The sequence below is a fragment of the Cupressus sempervirens genome, chromosome 3, assembly GCF_028749045.1.
Source record: "Cupressus sempervirens isolate cs-2001-9-10 chromosome 3, ASM2874904v1, whole genome shotgun sequence".
Taxonomy (NCBI): Eukaryota; Viridiplantae; Streptophyta; class Pinopsida; order Cupressales; family Cupressaceae; genus Cupressus; species Cupressus sempervirens.
Genome location: NC_143120.1, coordinates 803,937,559 through 803,955,049, shown reverse-complemented (window position 1 = coordinate 803,955,049; position 17,491 = coordinate 803,937,559). Strand labels below are relative to the sequence as shown.

The 17,491-nt window shown below is 34.1% G+C and overlaps 1 protein-coding gene across 1 annotated transcript; it reads left to right on the top strand.

The window, feature by feature from the left end:
* Positions 1-11,562: 11,562 nt before the first annotated feature.
* TET3 (tetraspanin3) lies at positions 11,563-15,540 on the top strand. The gene is made up of 2 exons (XM_089821993.1): positions 11,563-12,231; positions 15,005-15,540. Exons 1-2 carry the CDS (start codon positions 11,725-11,727, stop codon positions 15,341-15,343), a joined length of 846 nt encoding a protein of 281 aa, XP_089678119.1. The 5' UTR covers positions 11,563-11,724; the 3' UTR covers positions 15,344-15,540.
* Positions 15,541-17,491: the final 1,951 nt, after the last annotated feature.

Genomic DNA, 17,491 nt, shown 5'->3' with positions numbered 1-17,491 from the left:
GAACAAAGAGTACTTCCCAACATGACAATGCTTGATGAGATTGAATCTATTTGGACTTGGAGATTCTCCACTATACTACTTGGACAATAAATACCTTGAAGTGCCTAGACCCATGACAATTGAGAAAATCAAGGAGTCAAGAGCACAATCAAATGATGAAAGATTTAGCATCTTCCTTAAGTTACGTTGAATCTAATGATGTGAAGGACTTCACTACTGCAAAGCAAATGTGGGATAAGTTGACACAAATTCATGGAGACAAAAATGTGTTAAGGGCTAAAGCTGAAAGTTTGAGAGGCAAGTTTGATGACATGAGAATGAAAGAAGAAGAAATCATTGCACAATATTGTGGCCAAATCAAAGAGGTGGTGAATGAAATTAGAGGAGATAGAGCAAACATATCTGATGAGACTATAATAAGCTATTTAGGAATTTACTTCTTATCTATTCAAATAGAGTATCTGCAATGCAAGAACTGAGATGTACACCTAGTTATGATCTGACCTTAGATAGTCTAATCGGTAGACTCATTGAATTTTAATTGTCAAATTTTGATAAGTACACACCTTCTAGTGTTGAATGTTCTTTCAAGTCTCAATTAACCCTTGATGGACCCAAAAGAAAGAAAAAATCAAAGAGTAATCCTATGGATAGTGACAGTGAATCAGATGATGACCTTGATGATCTAGAAGCATTATTTGAAAGAAGTCTACTAAGAGGAAAAGGAAAATACAAAGGTAAACTCCCTATTATATGTTTTACACATAGCAAAGTTGGTCATATTTTTGCAAGATGTCTTGACAGAGATGAGCAGGAGGAAAGGAAAGACAACAAATACCGAGGAAGGAGAGACAACAAAGACAACCAGGGTAATAGAGACTACAAGGGAAAAGGTAAAAAAAATCTTGTTACATTGTTGAAGAAGATGGTTCTAATAGTGATTCTAATGAACATGGTAAAGAAGTTTTTTATGTTGCAATAAAAGATGAATCTGATGAAGATGAAAATTTTGAGAAAATTGTTTTAATCTCACATGTGAGTAAGAATGATAAATGAATAATTGATAGTGGTTTCTCACATCATATGACTGGTGATACAAGTAAGTTTGAAAAGCTAGAACATTATAATGGTAGTTGTGTTAAGTTTGCAAATGATGCACCATGTTATGTGAAAGGTAAAGGATCAACTATTTGAATGACAAGATCGGATGGGATAGTGCATATTGGGTTGATGGACTAAAATATAATCTATTGAGTGTGTCACAACTAATTAGTTCAGTCTACCAAATTGAATTTCAAAATAAAAAGGCAAATATCTATGATGATATTGGTGAACTGATTGGAAGTGTAGAGAAAACAAGAGGTAACTTGTTCTATCTAGACCTATATGAAGATACATGTCTTTTTGCACAATTTGAATATGTTTGGCTATGGCATGAGAGGCTATGTTATGTGAGTTTTGATAATTTGGTAAGCATTAGCAAGATGGAAAGAGTAAGAGGATTACTAAGATTGAGAAAACCTGATAAAGTGATGTGCAGACAATGTCAAATGGGAAAAATGAAAAAGTCTAATTTCAAGAGAAAAATATATTCTTCTAATGATATTTTGGAGGTGGTTCATACTGATTTATGTGGTCCTATTAAAGTGTAAATTTATTATGGTGACAAGTAATTTATTCGATTTGTGATGATTTCTCTAGAATGATGAATGTAATGTTTCTTAAAGAAAAATATGATGCTTCTCAAATATTTAAGTGGTATTTGGCTAGAGTTGAAAAGGAAATAGGTAAAACTTTGAAATGCTTGAGATTAGATAGAGGAGGTGAGTTCATATCTAAGGAATTCAATACATTCAAAAAACAAATTTTAGCACCAAGAACTCCACCACAAAATGGGATAGTTGAAAGAAGAAATAGATCAATCATGGATTGTGCAAGAATACTGATGATAGAAAAGAATGTTTCACAAAAATATTGGAGAGAAACTATAAGTACTATTGTTTATACACTAAACCAAGTTCAAGTTAAGAAAGGTACAAACAAACCCCTTTTGAACTAGGGTATGGTTATGCACCTAATGTCAAATATTTCAAAGTTTTTGGAAGCAAGTGTTACATATCGAAAGCTGTGAGGAAAAAAGAGTGATGAAGGTATATTCCACTAAAAGAAAGGTATACAAGTGTTTGAATTCAAAAACTTTTTTTTTTTTTGAAAGTGCAAATGTTAGAGTTGACAAAATTGCTAAAGAACAAAGAAGAATGCAAGAAGGAACCTAAAGACTACAAAAAAATTATCTACATCTATGAAGGAGAACTTAGTACCTTACCTGAACCTGAGAAGGAGACTCTTGAGCATCAACAGTCTAGCACTATCAACCATCAAAAGATAAGCTCTATCGAGCATTAACAAGCTATCGAGCATAGCAACCTAGAGTAGATGAGAAAGCTAGACCAAGTGAATTACCACAAAGAGAAAGTAGATTTGAACCTATCTTAGCTAAATTTGTAAGAAGACACCATACACTAGATCAAATCATTGGAGAAAAAGATTTAGTAGTTGTGAGAAGAAATAAGTTGAAGGATGACACATGTTTACTATGTGAGTTTGAGCCAAGAAAAATCAAAGACGCACTAGATAATGAAGATTGGATTAAAGAAATAAATGAAGAAATTGATCAAATAGAGAAGACCAAGACATGTACATTGATACCAAGGCCAAATGATAAGAATGTGATTGGAACTGAGTGGGTATTCGAAAACAAGCTAAATGAGAAAGGTGATGTCACAAGGAACAAGGCAAGGTTGGTTTGTAAGGGATATGTACAAGAGGAAGGAATTGACTATGGAGATACATTTTCCCCAGTTGAAAGGTTGGAAGGAGTAAGAACATCACTTGCATATGTTGCTTACATAGATTTCAAGGTATATCTAATGGATGTGAAATCTACATTTCTGAATAGAATTTCGGAAGAAGAAGTCTACATTGAACAACCTGAAGGAATTGTTGACCTTAGAAAGAAGAACATGGTATGTAAGTTACATAAAGAAATGTATGGTTTGAAACAACCTCCTAGAGCATGGTATGAAAGCTTACATACATATTTGGTGAAAATTGTTTTTGCAAGAACTAATGACAATGCCAATATGTAATTGAAAAGTGAATCTGAGAATAAGATATTGCTAGCTGAAATATGTTTTGATGATATCATATTTGGAGGACATGATTTATTGTGCAAATCATTTTCTAATGAGATGAAGAAAGAATTTGAAATGTCAATGTTTGGAGAGATAAAACAATTGGTTTGCAAGATTATCAAATGAAAGGAGGTATATACATGACACAATCAAAGTATACCAAGGAGATACCAAAGACCTTTGAAATGGAAGATTCAAGACTAGTTGGAATACCTATGGTGACTAGACATAAACTTTCAAAGAATTTGTGATGCACACAAAGACCAAGCATATTACACTTAAGTATCATTACTTGAGAGAACCAGTGCAAGACAAAGAAGTAAGACTGGAATATGTGAATACAAAGGAACATATAGCTGATATATTCACAAAGGCACTACCTAAGGATGTATATGTGTATCTAAGAGGCAAGTTAGGGATCATTCCCCTATCTGAAGCAAACTGAGAAGAGATGCAACATTGCATCAATTTTTATGATCAGAATATCTTCTAGATTGATGTAGAAGGTCAAACTTTAGGATCTTTCTAAATGTGTGAAAAATACATGAAAAAGAAGGGCATAAGCATGAATTGATAAGGCTACAAGCAGACATATGGTGATGACAGAGGGAGTGATATTTCAAAAATTAGAAAGTGACAAATAAAGGATGATGTGTCATGATATGTATAGTGGATGTTGTCTTTGGCATTGTTGTCAAAGAGGGAGAGTATTGTTATGTTACCATCATGGAGAGATGACAAATAGGGAGCTAATATAATTGTTATTAGAGAGGAGAGCATATAGGAGTGTAAAGAAGCAACAAAGAGAGCATATAGGAGATTGCATGAATGAGAATCAGAATAAAACTAAGGATAATAATAAAGATCTTATATAGATCATAGAGGGAGTTGATAGTGAAAATCAAGAGGATACTTTTTCATTTGCATGGTAACTAAAGGTGTTGCCATCAATGCCAATGAGGGAAATTGTTGGAAACTACAATTGGGATAATTGTTATGTTGTCATTGATGTCAAACCTTACTAGTAAGACATTTGCTGACAGTGTAGAGTGGCATATCTTTTGATTGATGAAAAGGATTTGAAAGAGAGAGATAACAAGTTGGACTAGTAAAGCGATTGAGTAAAGAGGAGCAAGTATGATGGAATTATGATGGGAACTTTATTAGTTAGTAACTGATAATATAATGTATTTTTTGATCATTATATTAAGTGAAGAAGATAGTTGAGTTGAAGTGTAGAAAAGATGCTTGATGAAAGACAAGATGCTAAGTAAAACATTAAGCTTGACCCAATGAGTGTTTACTAGGTCAATGAAATAGAAGATTAAATAAATTAAGAGATAGTTGAGAAAATAGTATTAGCCGAGTGATGGTAATGGTCAAGCGAAATGGAGAATATAAAATTATAGTATTAGTTGAGAATAGTGAAGGCCAAGCATGCAAGTGTTAGCCGAGCGAGACAAGATCAATAAAGATCAAGCGACCTAGTGATGATCGAGTTGAAGACCACAATGATGACCAAGTGTCAAGATTGTGAAAGAATCAAGATTTGAGGCCAACATAGTTGAATTTACAAATTGGTCAAAACATGTAAATGATAAGTGTTAATGAGTTTTCATATTTAATGCATGAATTAAGTTTGTAAAGTGATCTAAGGCGAGGATTTAATGAAAAGTTTCTAAAAGTTTCAAGAAAGAAGGAGTAAATGATGAAAAGATTCAATGAATATGATCAAATCCTAAGATCTACAGTGATCATTAAGCAGCAAAAGATCAAAGCTACCTATTTAAGGAGGTGCAAGAGATGTTTTATGGTTGTTGATTGGTGAATTTGTGAAGGATAAGTGAAGAAAAGGGTAGCAGAGGAAAAGTGAGAAGTTGTGATAGAGTGATTGCTTGAAGGGTTGCCAAGAAGATCAGAGATGGAGAATGTGATGAAGTCCAGTCAATGAACTAGGAATGAGTTGAATGGAGATTTGAATTTGCAAAGTAAGTTGTATTTTATCAAATCAAACCTAGTTGTTACCTTCTAACCATTTTGGCAGTAAAATCATTTAATCAAGGTTGACCTAACAGTCATATTGTAAATCCTTTAATCAAGGTGCCATTATAATGGAATGATATATAGACCTCTAACAAGGCCACTTCTAAAACGACGATTAAATCCTTTAACAATGTCACACCCAAGAGTTTCTTTTGTAACCTTTGATATGGTTGGCTCTTAACCGAGCTCCCTCTAGAAGAGTGAAAATTGGTAGCATGTTACTTGGTGTTTTTTCCCAAAATGGGTTTCCACATTAAATCCTTGTGTCATACTTGTGTAAACGTAATTTTTATGTTGCATGATATTTACTGTTATTTATTTCTATTATTTAACATATACTAAAAAGAGAGCTAGTGATGAGATGAATAATCTTGATTATTGATGAATTGGTATATTGGTCAAGTGAGTTTAGGAGTTTGAATAAGTTGTTTGAAGTTGTTAAAAGTTGAATTGGTACATATGGACCTGAGGATAACTAATTCACCCCACCCCACTCTCAATTATTCTAATCATTCTAACACAACCTTCTAGTCATTGTATGGAAGCATCTTTAAGCTCACTACTTTGCCAAAATAAATTGTGATCCTTATTCCTTCCTCTCACTCAATCACCCCATGCTTATATAGGATTGCAAGAAAATATCTTTAGAATTAGTATGCATGCCCTTTGGAACCACAAAAAATATGTGCAAAAATACCATCAATTATGCACTCATAACACTGTAAACCTTGTAGCATTTGAGAAAACAATTTGTGGCACCAATCTTTATGGGATGACTTCATAACAACACTAAGTTGTAGCACAATCGCAACACCTTGGCTCATCTATACAAAAAACCCATGAAAGACATATAGTATGTTCCCTCACTAAGATTTGGTTGACTTTTTTCATGTTGTTGCTGCCTAAAACTAGAACCTCCACCCTTCATCAAATCCAACCTTTTTTCACTGCTTGAGATCAAATTTTTCATGTTCTTGCCTAGAATTTCTAAAGTGCTTCCTTTATTAGTCTGATATGCCTTATATCAGTTTCTCTGTAATTTTTATTGCTAAAAACTGGATCACACAGTTTGTTGCTATTGTAGGCAAAGTTGTAGTTTGTGTCTTTTGCAAGTTACACAATTCTAAATCATTTATACAGACCTTCAGAAACCCCCCCTCCCTCCCCCAAAACAACAATCAAACTTAATAGAAAGAAAAATCAAACTTTTCCCTATTGCTAAGTTTTGTTATCATTTTTCCTAATTCTAATTATGAATCACCATTTAAACACTCTTTATATTCTCAATCTATTCAAATAAACCAAATTTAAAAAATAGAGGGGCTTCTAATTTTAGAACTAGCCCCTCAAAAAATAGCAATTAGACTTCATCAAACTAAACTTCCCCATTGAGGATTGAATTTGTATATATCAACATGGAAAACCTAGTGTCAAAGGACCATTACTTGGAAGTGTCAAATTGGGTAGTGATTGCGTAGATTTAAAAAATTATGAGAGCTTAAAAAAATTGGAGCATTGGGTGCAACCCTCAAATAGTTTAAACAACCGATTATGTTTGCAAGAAAAGTATTTGTGCATATTTTGTTGAAGATCCTATCTCAATAGTCAATTGCAACAAACAATTCCATGATGTAATGGAGTGCTTTTGTCATATTTGATCAAAAATTGCATTCACTATTTGATCTTAGTTTTGTAAAAGTTGTATTATATTAGTTTCTTCAATTTTTTAATCATTTTTTATATGTATATTATGTTTTTTGTTTATTAGAATTGACTGCAATCATTCTTGATTTAAGATTCAAAGAACCTAAATCAAGCGAAGCAAATATTTTCTCATTGAACTTCTCCCTATTATTAAGCCTATTCTTTGGTCTATTTGGCTGAGGGAATATAAATATGGGAATAGGAATACTTATTCTCGAATACAAAATGGGGGTACATATTTGTATTCTTGTTTGGTTCAACCAGAATTTGATGGGGAATTCACAGACCCAAAAATTTATGTTTTCTAAAATAAATAAAATTGAAATAGGAATACATATTCCAATTCAACCTATTTAGGTGGAATAGAAAACGCTCATTTTTTAGCCAAAACTAGAATACGTATTCCTATTTTATTCCAATTCCAATTCCAATTTGGTGCATCCAAACAAAGAATTCAAAATTTGAAGAATTTACATATGTCTATTCCACTTGTATTCCCACTACCAAACAGGCTAAATGTTTCAATTATTGATGAGATATAAGAATTCAATCCCAACCAATTCAATGCGTCCACCACTTGTTTGGTTAGTGAATTGAGCTGTGATATTTTTTTAAAATTTGTGGAAGAAGCAGATGGATTTGAATGTTAGTTAATGGGATAACCCATCGAATGAAATCAACATCTACCAATCAATCATCTTGTTGAAAGTAAAGATATGGTAATGATAATATTTATAAAGAATAAAATGTGAAGAAAACTAAGGTAGAAACTCAATTAATTGGTAATTAATAGCATTTTCCTTATTATTCAATGGCAAAAATTTTACTCCTATATAATAGAGTTACCTAAAATAGTTCTCGTAGACCTCCTTAATGTTAGGACATTTCAAGTCGTGGCCTACCGTTCCTTCCTTAATTTGGTTCTTCATCAATAATATAAATTTTGAGTCATATTAATTAATATAAATTTTGGATCATAGTCTTAGGTATTATTTTCCATTTCATACCTAACAATGATTAACTACTACAATTTTGTCGTTACTACTATAGAAAATGTGACAATTATATAAAATACTTGTAGTGGCTAGTATTTCTCCTGTGGTCTAGTTTGTCTGTGTATTTTATTAAGCATCAAGTATGAATGTAATGAAACAATCATTTGGAAGTCTTCATTATTTAGTGCATTAAGTGATATGGATGAAGAATAACTTTTGTTTGATGAATTGGTTAAATCCTAATATGATTAAACCAAAAGCCACAATTATAAGATGTGTAAGAATTGTTAGGTTCGTGTGTGTGTGCACGTGCGCATGTGTGTGTAAAGTAAATAAAAATAACCTCTTACATAACTAGTATAGATACTTGAGATTTCAATAAGTGTAGGAAAACAAGCATGCCTAAAATTGAATTTGAAAATTTCAAGGGTTGTTAAGTTAGTTTGATCACTTTAACAAATTATTAGAAAATGGAAAAAAGTAGGTGAATCTCAAAGATAGAATTAGTTCTTTTGAAGATTTTTGCAAATGAAAGTGATTAAGAACCAAATATGATTCAACTCTTGGTACATGTCTCCCTACAAAAAAGTTTGCCCAATCTATATCTTTTGTTCTTTCGAATATTTGTGCAAATGAAAGTAAGTATAAACCAAATATGATTCAACTCTTGTTATGTGTCTCCCTAAAAAAATGTTTACCCAATCTATATTTTTTGTCTTTGAGTGTGTGAGTGTGTGCGTGTGTGCGTGTGCATCTGTGTGTGTGCGTGTGTGCATGTGTGTGCACGCGCGTGTGTGTGCGTGTGCACACACACGCGCGTGTGTCTAAAGCAAACAAAAATAACCTCTTACATGACTACTATAGATACTTGAGATTTCAATTTAGTACATGATATAAGTGTAGGAAAACAAGCCTAAAATTGAATTTGAAAATGAAAGATTCAAGGGTTGTTAAGTTAGTTTGATCACTTCAACAAATTATTAGAAAATGGAAAAAACTAGGTGAACCTAAAAGATAGAATTTGTTCTTTCACATATTTGTGCAAATTAAAGTGAGTATAAACCAAATATGATTCAACTCTTGGTACGTGTCTCCCTACAAAAAAGTTTACCCAATCTATATCGTTTGTCTTTGAGAATACATTTTAATTTGTTTGATTTGAAGTCAAATTTAATGTTAGAACTCATTTTCCCTCAAGCAAACCTTAAGCTAATAAAATAAATAATTTTCTACCTTGTCACATCCAAAACTTCACACCAACCAAGATGTCCTCTACATAGCTATTGGACAACTCATTCTTCATTTTTACATATGGATTACCAATAACACAAGGCAGGGACTCAAGCTCTTCTAGATCTCTTGTTAGTATATGTTATTTCTTTAATATTAGATTTAAAAAAGAAGAAAAATATTGAAAATGACGAAGAAAACATTTGCTTTTATATACATACATATATATATATATATATATAATAACTGGTTCAAATAACTCATGAGGGAAATGATCAGAAAGAAAACCCTCATTTGTTACTCAAAAAATACAAAATGAAAGTTTAAGCATCCCTAAATCATAGAAATAATACACTATATACCCAAAATTGACCTTAGAAATAGTCATGCAATGCTCCAATCTTGGGATAGACAACATATGATACAACAACAATAATATCATCCAACTTTCCACCATAATATTTAAAGCCTACATCTTGGACAACAGTGGAAAAAGGAGTTTGTTTGTACTTATCTTGTGCGCGTTGCCTTGCAAGTGCAACATTTTTTTGAGCAACAACTTGTGGCCAATCACTTATACATGATTCTAACTTACTAGCTAGAAAGTGGGTAGTTAGAATTACTTCAAGGAGAGAACCTTAAAGAAACTTATTCATCATTATATCTCTATTTCGCTTGCTAATAAGAAATAGAAAGAATAAGATCCTTCTTGTCCCCCTCTTTCATTTAAAAGTTCCCCCTCCAATCCATATGGAAGACTTGATAGATTATTAGTGAGTTCTTACATTGGAAAGATGCCTCTTTATGTCATGGATTTAGTTTTAGAAACTCCTATATGATGGAGTAGGAAAGTGCAATTTCATGGTTTCACATTATCTAATGCTTTGCCCAAACATGCTTCTTATTGCTTCAAGAAAGGAGTTCATCAATTTGGTAATGTGTGGGATTTCAACTCTTTTAATTGGTTCGTGTGGTAGATGTTGAAGGAGAAATTTAAGCTAAACAATAAGGTCAAAAATTTTCTTATCTTTGTGAAGTCAATGGTTCATGTGGACCTTGTCATAAAACTGTATACTCCATTGCAATTTAGTTTTACCAAAGATTGCAGTTAGTTGACTAATTATCATTTTGCTTGCTTTCATTTTATTAAAATATATCTAAAACTCCTTCACGGCTTGTCATTGAATCCTAGACTAAACCAACACTAGAGGTGTAAGTTTAGTGAAAGAAAGTGGAGAGAACTTACTAAGAATTTCAGAGGACTAAAGCTTATGATAATGCTTAGATCCTAGCTTGGAAAGTCATGCAATACAAATTGTATGTTTCTACAAGATTGCAAGTTAAGACACAAATCAACAAATGCACATTTTGTCAACATAATGAAAGCTTTAAACACATAGTTTGGGATTGTCCTATTGCATGTAACAAAATGGAATGTCACATTTAATCTTTTTCATGATATCTTTGAGAAAGACTTGAGTTGGAAAAGGTAGGAGTTGGATTGTATAATAAGGTGGTAGCTACTTTTAGAAGACAATTTGTCTTCCTTAATATATGGAGATGTAGATGTATTTTAATGTTTCCAAATTTGTCTTTTCATCAAAGGATAAAAATTATAATTTTTTTACTTTGACAAATTGTTTCTCTTTGCTCACTACATGGTTCTTCCAAGAATAGTAGCAAAATTAGTTACTATTTGAACTACATTTGCTGAAAGTCCTTCATGTAGAGCCTATAGACATAAGTTTGTCGTTATTTGTGGCTTCTTTGATAGCTACAAGCTATTGTTTCTATTGTTCTTATTGGGCTGCAACTTTTGGTTGTATATTATGTCTCAATAAGTGTTAGGTCGACAATGATTTTTTCTTTGACAATCTTCAAAAAGCCTTCATTTATTATATTTTTCTTTTGTACATTGATTCAATTCAAACAAAAAATATGTTTTATATCTAAACATTGTACCTTTTAGCAATCTAATTAAACCTTTTAACCTAATTAATTTATAATCTTTACCAAAATTCAACTACTTATTTTTTAAAGAAATTATTAATTTCTATTACACTGAATAATCAAATAATCAAAATCTTTATCAATTTAAATATTTTATCAAAATTCAACTACTTGATTTTTAAATTAAATTATTAATCTCTATTTCACCAAATAGTCAAAATCTCTACTATGAATCTCTTTAACACCGAATAGTCAAAATCTTACCCCCTAATGCTGATACATCATTCCGAACACCCAAAAAAGGCCCAAAATATCATTAGTCTTAGTCCCATCAAATATCTGTTAACAAATACGATAAGAAATGAGAAAATACGTATCCACATAACTTATACGCATACGTATTTTTTCGACCCAAAATAAATACCGAATTATTCCCCCTCACGACGAAAGCACGGGCAGAAGCATCAGCAGCAGAGTGATTAGTTCAGGTCTTCAGTTCGAAACCCAGCAAACACCAGCAGAATCTGAGAACATAAGAAAAGCTGAAGGTCATCGGTTCGAAACTTGGCAAGACCAAAAACCAAGGGGAAAAACACACAGCAGCAGCCATGTTCCGCGCGACGAACAGCATAGTGGGGCTGCTGAACTTCGTGACATTTCTGCTCTCGATTCCCATTCTGGGCGGCGGAATTTGGCTCGCCACGCGCAACAGCGGCGATTGCCTTCGTTTTTTGCAATGGCCCATCATCGCCATCGGGTCCGCCATTATGTTGCTCTCATTGGCAGGCTTCGTGGGCGCCTGCTTCAGAGTGACTTCTTTACTCTGGCTTTACCTCTTCTTCATGCTGCTCCTCATTCTCGCTTACTTGGGATGCATCATTTTCGCCTTTGCAGTCACCGACAAGGGCCACGGCCACGCGGTTGTTAACACCGGCTTTAGTGAGTACCGGCTTGATGATTTCTCTCAGTGGATGCAGGACCGCGTCAGGGATTCCGGTAGCTGGCATAATATCAGGTCATGTGTTCGAGACGCTCATGTGTGTAAGAAGCTCGGCGAGAAGACGATGTATATGGACGCTACCGGGTTTTATCAGCAACATTTGAATCCCATTCAGGTGATTTTTGCTTAGATCCTCTGCTTCTTCTTCTTCAATTACTACCAGAGATTTCTTTGAATCATTTCTGGGGAGGGATCTTCTTCAGTGGGTATTTAATTATCGAGGTTTTACCATTGGATCTTTTGTGGGGAATTTAAGGTTTGAGATTAGTTTTAAGTTGGTTTTATATTTTTGGGAAATTGAGGCGTTCGGATCATTTCCAGCTTAATTTAAGGTTTTGTTTGAAATTTACTTATGTTATTGTCGCTCTGATTTGATGCTCTGTTTTTTTGAAATGAAATGTTGAGTTCATTTTTTTGGATCTGTTTCTGTAATCTTAAGATTTTGCAGTTATTGTTTCAGATCATTTTTGAAAATCTTTGTTTTTTAGTTCAGGTTTTGTTTGGCAAGTCTGTTTGCGTTTTGAGGTTGTTTTCTGCCGATTAGTTTGGCTGAGGTGGAGCAACTGTGCTTGTTTAGGGCTTTTTATGTTCTTTACGCTCTTTGAGTCTGCGGAACTAGAAGAGGTTGATTTTAAAAAGATAAAGGTAAAGCCTAACATTTCAGGCCTTGCCTAGCCAGCATGCTTACTGGGGCTACTAAACGTGCCTTGTTTAAAAGCAAACCAAGTGCTGCCTTGTCCATGTACTAGAAAACGTCATTTTTGCTTGTTATGGTAAAGTTTGTCGTTGATGTGAGTAGAGATACACAAGATTTTGGCACAGTTTCTACTGCATGTGAATGAAGAAATGACTACAAAGTTAGAAGTTTAGTGTTTTGAGTTTTATGGCTAATTCGCTGATATTCGGGCTTTGGATTGAAGAAACTTGACCGAGAGTACTTATGCAACATGAGAACTTCCTGGGAGGTTATCCGTGCTGGCACTACTTTGGCTAAGCGCATCGGATTGAATCTGACATGAATTACACATCTTGTACTAGGTGTGACCAGAAAAGAATTCTTCGAGTCTTTTCAATTTGTGAATGGTTCAGTTTTATGTATCTTTGCCGTGGTATTGCATTTGCCTTGTTTTGGGACTGACTATGATTCCTGCAGATTATTTGTGTATCCCTGCTTTGCTATTTCTTCAATTCATTTCAAATTCTCCGTGATGTGATTCAATTCGATGTAACTTTGGTGTGATAGTATTCATTCACTATATTTTGAAGTAGCTTTTAAGTTTGTGATGCCTTTCCTTATCCACAGGAATTTTCGAAGCTATTAAGGAAAGCCCAGAAAATTTCAAAACCATATCTAGTACTTTCACTAATATTTAGTTATAAGGTCGAAGAGTTTCAAGAAGTTTCTTCTGTCGTTTGCCATTCTCTTAAGACAATTACCCCAAAGCTTTTGTTGTTTCATTGATCCATTTTTTCGTCACTTCCAATTTCAACAATTACAATGTTTTAAAGCCTATATTTCAAATTCTTTATACAACATCGCAAGTGCCGATCCAACTCTATGGATTCCAAATCTAAATTATGTGACTCTAGCTGATTCTTATATTCTTCTAGGTGGTTATCATAGTACGGTTTCTTGGGTTCTGGTTTTATTGTACTCTTGTTTCTTTCACAAGCAATCCATCCAAGAAGTACTTCTCGTCTGCGAAATGGTATACTTCGCTGTGTGATAATTCAGGTCGTCAAGATGAGCAAAAGGTTTTCATTTCTATCAAGTCATTTGAATTTGATTGGTGAAACCAACTTCAATTGCTTTAATGTTTAAAAGACTAACCACTATTGCAGCCACACACCATGGAATCATAATATAATGAAGACATTTACGAAGCAAGACCTTGTGAAAATAGACACAATTTTCAGTTTGCAGGAGGGCATCTCATGTTAATATAAATTGGGTTCTGGTATCAGCGACATAGGTAGACACCTCTCTGTTTCCCATAGTCTGCAGTTGCACATATAACCCTTATGTCTTTCTTAGAGTTTTACAGTTCCTCTCCTGTTCAACCTGTTCATCGCCACGAAGTGCATTCAGTGCAGTCTTGTAGGATTAAATTGTAAGCCGCTAGTGTTGCTGTTGTACCAAAAGTTCAAACTGTAAATGCCAAATACAACCATTAGACTTATAGAACGCAGGAGGCAGTTAGCCCCTTAATCCCCCACGCAGTGTCACTCGTCTGTGTGGATTTGAACTTGTGACCAAGCTCTGATACCATTGTGTTGCACCAAAAGTTTCAACTGTTAATGCCAAATACAACCACTAGACTTATAGAACACAGGAGGCAGTTAATCCCCTGTCGCAAATCCCATAAGGGATGCTGGCCCACTGCCAGCGTAAATAGCTCATGGTACTTACATAACCCAGTTTCTATGAATTATAAAGACCCGATAATTAATGTGCATCTCATCACTTTCATCCCAATGACTAAGACACATTTCCTTACCATATTAATAATCCTTCTTTCTTTCTGTGGTCTTGACCTCTGTATGAATCAAGTGTAACATGATAATGAGAATTTTTCATGGACAAGATTCGTGATGCTCTCTTTTTCTGATGATGGATCACAGAGTGTGATCTGAAACTTAGATGCAAAAATAATCACACAATCAAATCCAAAAATATAAAATTTGATAGCTTTATGGAGTAAAGAAAGGTTTGAGTCTTGAGGACTATGGTCACATGCATGAATTTTCAGCAGATCTTTTATTCAAGGAATAACAATAGCAGGCGCACAGTCACACAGTGCACGGCTTCTACTTTTCATGTTGTCATGATATTTTTTCCATATAATGCACGGCTTATGCTTTTCATGATATTTTTTCCTTTTTGGCAGGCGGGCTGTTGCAAACCACCGATTTCTTGTGGATACAGCTATGTAAATGCAACAGTCTGGAGTGGGACAGTGTCATACACAGATCCTGACTGTGCACAATGGAGCAATGACCAAGAACAGTTATGCTATGATTGCAGTTCATGCAAAGCTGGTGTTTTGGCTGATTTGAAGCGTAACTGGCATAAGTTGTCCGTCCTAAATATTGTTGTTTTCATACTGCTCGTTATCGTCTATGTTATTGGATGTGGTGCTTTCAGAAATAACTTGAGAAGGGATAATAATGAGTCTTACGGAGAAGCCAGAATGACCAAGGCTCAACCTAGTTGGCTGGACAAGTGAGAGAGCTCTTGTATTTATATGTTCAATTATGTTTTTTTTTGTCCTTTTTTTACGGGAAATCAGTGCGTGCCATGTGTATTTATGGGGGTCTTCTGTAAAGACGTTTTTATCTTGTGAACTGCTTCAATAAGTGATCCTTTGTATCATACTCTTCGTAATCTATATTTTCCATTGTTTATGCATTCTTTTTTTCCTCCTTTTCCGAGTCTGTATTCTGGATTGATCCTCCTTAGATATTATATGAATATTTAAACACTTGTTTGCATTGATCATTGGAAATTTCCCATATGTTATAATTTGTATGTCATGACCCAATCCCTGGAGATGGCAATAAACATTTTTTTAGAGGGCGTTGTTTCTGCTTTGGTAAATGTTATTTTAGCCATGTTACCATGTTTTTTCACTTGTCTGTCAGTGGGTATTCCTCAAGGTTGACTTCTTATTATGAAGTAATGTTGTTAAGAAATTGCTTCTCTTCGCTCACTTTTTTGTGCATTGATTGAGAATTTCATTACCAACACCCTCACCCTCAATGTTATTGATGCTATATGTTGAAGACAGTAGTTAAGCAGCAGGAGATTGTGGGGTACAAAGCTTGTTGCAGCTTAAGCTTCCTGAGCTCTTAATTCAATTGATACCAGTAAGATTGTGAATTTGAAGATATCTTTTGGATATTTATTAACTATACGACCCCAAAGCTTGTTGCAATGTCTGTTTTATTTAGTTAAGTTGTATATATATCAGGACGACAAAGATGACATTTTGATCTTTATTAATGAAATGACCCAAAAGCTTGTTGCAACTTCAGCTTCCCGACCTGCTGTTTCAATTAGTATAGATGAGATTGTGTGTTTGAAGATGACACTTTGATTTTATTGATAATATGAAAAAGCATGTATGGAGATTCTTTGTCTTCCCTGACAACCATGGAAAGTTTTGTGAAGCAGGGGAACTATTTCAAATCCACTGAATTTTGGATTGGGTAAATTAAGCATGTTATTGTATATTTTTTTACCATAGGATTGTTGATTAACGAGAGCAGATAAACAAAACAAAAACAGAGTATAAGCAAACAAATAAATGCACAGAGAACACAGCAACACACAAAGTTATGTGGCTCACCATAAATGGCTACTCCACAGGAAAAGCAGGGTAAGTTCTGTTTCATTAGCTCTATAATTCACACTTAGTTACAACAGCATATATAAATATTACATTATCCACTTAAACTGAGAAGTCTCTTAAGAAGAAATGAAGAGACAACAAGAAGACAGAAAAGACTCGGAGAATTTGATCGGTCCAAGACTGTTGGACTCCACAACAAACAATGTAATAATTCAACTTAGATGAGAACATCAATCGATATCTTGGCTCTTGCATTTTGAACATCAATGATATTAAAATGGAAAATTTTTCCTAGGATAAAAGTTTGTTAACAGTATCCCCAACATTTCTTTCTGTTCTTCCACTCAGATCATTTAGGCGCTGCATTTGGTCCTTATCTCTACCAACTAATAATTTTTGGATGCATACAAGGTTTTCTTTTCACCCTATTAATGTCTAACAGAACTCCATGGAAAGCCTTCAAACATTTCTAAGTTATGCACTTACACTTCAAGAACCCCTTCATCATCTCATCCTTGCAGTCTTCATCTTGGTATGTTTATTAACGGAAAAATTGAGCTAGTGATCTGTCTGCAATCTTCTCTTTAGGCATTGATGCAGATATAAACTCAACGGAAGCAAAAACAAAAGGAACCAGCACTAGAAAGAGATAGATAATAATATTCTTCTAATTGATTCATCAAATGAATAGTATATACACTTGCTCTCCTAAAGATTTCTTCATCCTGTAACTTTGTATCCAAAAACTTCTATTCAGAACAACTTCACTCCAAAAAAAAAAAACCCTGTTCAACTCTAAACCTGAAGACTCCATTTATACAAGTTAAAATGGTCTAGGGAACATTCTAGATTATTACATAGGAAAACTGACCCAACGAGACCAAAACGGTTTACAGAAAGCTCTAGATCCTTATCTCTTGCCAAAATGGCTTATAGATTGTTCCAGAACAATATAGAATAGGGTAAACCGACCCCACAAGTACCTGTACAAATCCCAAGATAAACTCCTCCAGTTGGCTCGCA